The sequence below is a fragment of the Electrophorus electricus genome, chromosome 11 (assembly GCF_013358815.1).
Source record: "Electrophorus electricus isolate fEleEle1 chromosome 11, fEleEle1.pri, whole genome shotgun sequence".
Lineage (NCBI taxonomy): Eukaryota > Metazoa > Chordata > Actinopteri > Gymnotiformes > Gymnotidae > Electrophorus > Electrophorus electricus.
The window spans coordinates 19,548,778-19,553,998 of record NC_049545.1 but is presented as its reverse complement, the minus strand read 5'-3'; the positions used below and the strand labels follow the sequence as shown (position 1 = coordinate 19,553,998).

Genomic DNA, 5,221 nt, shown 5'->3' with positions numbered 1-5,221 from the left:
TAATTGTTGTCAAGGCAATGAACAGCCTAATCCATGGAGGCTGCTAGACACGCACGGCATAAAGATGGCACTGGTATCTGTTTGTGTGATTCTCTTGCCCAGGGCAAATGCCATTGCAAGCTGCTGTGCTTTAGAGTGGTCTTTCGGTAGCTTTGATAAATGTTGCATTGTGGGAAAATCCTGCTCTGGACCAGAGTCCCACTATGAAAGTGTGCCATTCTACTGCCTACATGTTTTGGTACAGTCCAGATTTCTACTGCCTGGATGTTTTGGTACAATACAAACTTTTGCTCCTGAAGTGTGTGTGTGTGTGTCTTTTGAACAATCTGATGCAGAAGCACCTGAGTAAGAAGGAATTACCTGAACGCAGCTGCTCACCTGAGCACTCACATGCTATTTATAAACGGACAACAACACGCAACACCATAATGTCTTCACTTACATTACTGGCATGGTAATTCTAGAAAAAATACAGTACAATTGACTAGTGTAATGTACCTAACCAGGCTCATGAAAAGCCCGATAGCCTTATGAGGTAGGGGTGATAACTACTACTGTGCAACGTATATATTTACAGTTTTATTACAGTGTGACATCTTACCTTGAAACATATTACCCTATCTTGACTGACAACTATGGTCAAGTTAATAAGTAAGTTCCCTCTCTCACACACACAAATGCAGATGTGTCTTATGAAATTACACAGTGAAGTTTGCCTTTTACAAAGTTCAACTGGTTATAACAGCTTTAATACACCCCAGTTGTACTGGATGCAATGTGCACAAAAGGGCTCATAATAAGATAACGCTGAACTCACTCACAGTGTCTCGATAGCATGGCAGTCATTATGAACAAAATTGGCTGACTGTGTTATTTGCAGATCTGCGGGCAACATAGCAGAACTGAAAGAGTTACTTTCTTTTCACCAAGACCAAGACAATAACTCATATCTGTGGGTGAGCAATGCAGTTCTTTTCAATACTATTTAACTATGATATTATGTATGAACATAAAAATATGTAGTAATGCTCTGATTACATGCTTGGGTTCTGGGTTTCTCCTACGCACATCAAGCCTGGTCAATAATTCAGAAGGGCTCTCTGTGCAAAAGATCTTTTGGTTTAGTCCAAGACCAGGGTTGGGCTTTCTTCCACCCAACAGCAGACATAGCCTCAACAATTAGATCGCAGTATTACTGAAAACCAAAATATTTTGTTTTGTGGCCACCTAGTGGACAAAGAAAACTCTTACACTTAATTCTTTGTTGGTTAAGGGGAAGTTAAAAATCATAAGACAGTTTAACCTTAACACTAATCCTATACAAGAAAACATTTGTTAAATAAACAGCCAGAATCATAAGTAAGATTTTTATATATATTTCTGTTTATTTCCAAGTAACACAAACAGTTTGCATTTCTCAATTATATGCAATAAAATGTAAATTCAAATTAACATTCTGTCATAAAACTAAGATAAAATTTATGGAAACATTAATGTTAATAAACCTATATAATTCAAATATAAAACAAAGTAATGGATTTCACAATCCATGTGTTATTGAAGCAATTCACTTTAAAATTGACGCTGATGCAGAACCACCAAAACATTCTGACAAAAGGCAACTGAAAAAAAGTCGAACCATAGAGGATTCTAAATACAAAACATGTAGCCATAGCAATAAAGCTTAGACTAGGAGAGCTGTTCCTGGATCAGCTTTGGGTGGCGTGAGTGCAGCAAAAACAAGCAGATGCTCCTGTACTGCAATTCAGACAGGAATCAAACAGAACAGAGTACAGAACAGGGACAGCAACCTGCAATGGACACCAGGTCCGGAATCACATCTGCAAGCGTATGTGGTCTATCTGGATGTAGGCGTGCTTAAGTGAAGGCCTGGGGGTTTTTCACGGTCAGAGCGATTCACCTTAGGGAACCCCGGGAGCTAGCTGGCTAACAGGACCACATTCATGGAGAAACTCCAGCCCAGAAGCAGGTTGCCTGACACTGTCCTCCTGCACAAGGGACAAGCCTGGATCACAGAGATGGCAAAAGCCTGTGGTGTGGCCCAGGGCTATAGAAGTCACTAGGTTAATACTGCATTGTGTGTGTGTGTGTGTGTGTGTGTGTGTGTGTGTGTGTGTGTGTGTGTGTGTGTGTGTGTGTGTGTGTGTGTGTGTGTGTGCGTGTGTGCACGCTCTCAGGATAACATCTCTGAGGCACCTTCTTATGTTCTGATGGCTCTGATGTTCACCGCAGGACAAAGACGATGACAGCTCATACCGAAGATCAGGCAAAGAGACATCAAGCATACGTCAGTACACATCTGACGGCGCATGCTCCTCAAAGCCCTCTCTCTCTCTCACCAGGGCTCTCTCCAGGATGATTCGGCCTTCCTTGTACCGCTGGCTGTCCTTAGTGGCAAACTCGTAGATCCAGCCCAGCATGCTGCTGCAGTTCTTGCAGCTGACGTCCCGGACCATGTGTCGCCCGGTCAGCATCACACGGTCCTGCACGTCGCTGTACTGCAGATTGACCACCTGATGTGCACACACACAAGCATACACCCACACGCACATGCACGTGTACACACAAGTACATCCACATTCGAACCAGAGTAGCAGAGGAGACTCAGCGGATGAATGGTGACCTTAGATGTACAGTAAACAGTGACACAGGACTGGATTTAGACTAATAAAGACAGTTGTTTGTGAGTCTGAGAAATGGAACAAAAAAAAAAAGAGAGAAATGGAGCCAGAAGCCGGAGCCTCGAAGCTCAGTTTGATTGGTGTGTTTGTATATGGATTTTGGTGACAGGTGCATGTTTTGCTATTCGAAATGCCTGAATCATTCACTGATGCTGTGTGCGTACATGTGTGCCTGTGCTTGCAGGAACGGCCATGTACCTTGTTGAACAGGAAGGACCTGCCAGTAGCTCCTGTGAAACGTGTGGAAATAAGCTCCGAGCGGTTGGTTAGGATGGTGTCGCAGCTGGCGCAGGAGAACAGCCGCGTACCTCCGATGTGGTCCAGAAAGATGCGGCCCATGGCGAGACCAAGATGTTCAGACCTGCAGGAAACATCACATGCACCAGTGGACATTTACAACCACGTACAGACTTAAGATTACCTTTGTCTTCTTTGTAACTCACGTCCTTCTTATATCAAATGTATGTAATATATTGCAAAGTACTACCTGACTAAACAGAATATACTGTAATACAATTTATTTAACATTTATTGTGGCAGCACAAGATCTGGTTAGAACTGGCATTTGTACGTAATAGTATTCCTAAACTGGGTTAGATTTAGGTGTAAAGGGATTTGTTTATATTTGTTTCCTTTTACAATGTTATTATATGACCTGGATGTTAGTATTGCATGTAAGACATGTGAACATTATATCTGGGAGTTGTTTGTTTTGATCTCTATGGAAGCTTTCTGGCTCTAACACTGCTAAAGTCGCAGAACGCATGGTCACTGAGGACAAGTTGACGGCACGTACGCAATAGTTAATTTCACAACTGTCGGGTTCGTGTATAAAGTGGCTTAATTCCCCATGTTACACTGAAGCACAACATTATGGAGACAGTTAGCCGAGGTCAGTCAAAAGACAGTGAAGTCTTACCTGCCTTTGGTGTTTTCCTAATGCAAGCGTTATTTCTTGTTAGTTAGTGTAATGTCATTGTACTGTGAATTTTATGTGCTCGTAACAGTTCCGACGTCACGGGTTAATGGCGTCTGATAACTTGCCCGCTTTGGTTGGTCCTCCACACAATGTCAACATCCGGTCGAGCAGTGACGTGGACACGCTCCTCCCACTATATAATCTCGTTAATCTTCTTAATGAACCCAGATTTGTCATAAGAAATATAAGGGTATGTTTTATATATATATATATATATATATATATATATATATATATATATATATATATATATATATATAGATAGATAGATAGATAGATAGATAGATAGATAGATAAAGACTCCAAGTGAGTACAATTTTGAATATCTATCTATCTATCTATCTATCTATCTATCTATCTATCTATCTATCTATCTATCTATCTATCTATCTATCTATCTATCTAATATATATATATATATATATATATATATATATATATATATATATATATATATATATATCTTTTTTTTTTACATACCCTTATATTTCTTTATATTACATACCCTTATATTTATTTATTTTATTTTTTTATTTATTTAATTTATTTATTGCTTGTTGGTGGGAGTGGGGTAAGACATAGTATAGTTTTGAGTTGAATGTTTAGTTCATTATTTATTTATGGAGGACCATGCACATTGATTAGTGTAAGAACAGTGCCATTGTGACCCAGGCACAATGGATATTCAGCATATAAGCAAAACTAATGTTATAACACAGCACACAAGTAATAATCTTATACTATTATAATATGAATTATTATTAATAATAAAGGCCATAATAAATGATGACAACTTACATGCAGGCAAGCAGACATGCAAACTAAATAAAGACTAAAAGTGCAGTCATCTGTGAAATAAGAGTGGTATATAGAAGCGTTAGACAGATAAATAGTGTTAGCCAGAAGCACTATGTCTGTATGAATTTAAAAAAAAACAAAAACAAAAAAAACCGGTGTGATGATAGCCAGCGTAACTCTGAGATCTCCATAATATAAATATTAATGCTACCAAAATGAAAGAGCTCTGCACTGTGTTGACTTTAAGACTCCTTATCTCAGGTTTTATCTGCTGAGGACCAGTTTTATGCCATGACCCCACCTGAGGGTTTGAATTTCAGAGCTGTTATTTATACGTAAGACAGAGGCCAGTGCCTGTGGTGAAAGCAAAACAACAGGGATAGTTGGACACTAATTATTAAAAAGTTGCAGAAAAATATTCATAATGACATATTTCATGAATTCCACATGGTCAAAGACTACAAAGGCTTTCCTAAAGGAAATTGCCTTTTTACAAGCAGTAAAACAATCCCAAACTGAACTCAGTACTCATCTACTTTAATGCCTCCTACAGAGAGAGATGTCTCATCCGCTTCCATGTCCCTGAGCAGGATTTGTGGAGACATGACAGGCGGGGGCAGGTTCTTCCAAAAAAAACAAACAAAAAAAAAATAACCAAGGAACCCCCAGAACAAAACAAAATAAATATTTATACTGAAAACTCAAACAGAGATCAAAGTTTAGCAGTCAGAAGACCCAACTG

At 39.3% G+C, this 5,221-nt stretch overlaps 1 protein-coding gene across 2 annotated transcripts; it reads right to left on the bottom strand.

The window, feature by feature from the left end:
- Nucleotides 1–1,874: 1,874 nt before the first annotated feature.
- Nucleotides 1,875–3,733, bottom strand: LOC113575512 (protein yippee-like 5). 2 transcript variants are annotated; one of them, XM_027007061.2, is made up of 3 exons: nucleotides 3,622–3,733; nucleotides 2,901–3,063; nucleotides 1,875–2,534 (listed from the first exon to the last, which is right to left on the bottom strand). In XM_027007061.2, exons 2-3 carry the CDS (start codon nucleotides 3,039–3,041, stop codon nucleotides 2,310–2,312), a joined length of 366 nt encoding a protein of 121 aa, XP_026862862.1. In that variant the 5' UTR covers nucleotides 3,042–3,063; nucleotides 3,622–3,733; the 3' UTR covers nucleotides 1,875–2,309. The 2 variants fall into 2 exon arrangements, with proteins under 2 accessions (XP_026862862.1, XP_026862863.1); XM_027007062.2 differs by having other exon boundaries at nucleotides 3,626–3,733.
- Between the last annotated feature and the right edge of the window lie 1,488 nt (nucleotides 3,734–5,221).

What these genes read in the sequence shown, in the direction of transcription:
- LOC113575512 (XM_027007061.2), bottom strand. Translation starts at nt 3,041, where the DNA reads ATGGGCCGCATCTTTCTGGACCACATCGGAGGTACGCGGCTGTTCTCC. An exon ending in GGTCCTTCCTGTTCAACAAG is followed by an intron (nt 2,535 to 2,900) that starts GTACATGGCCGT and finishes TGTGCACATCAG; the next exon opens with GTGGTCAATCTGCAGTACAG.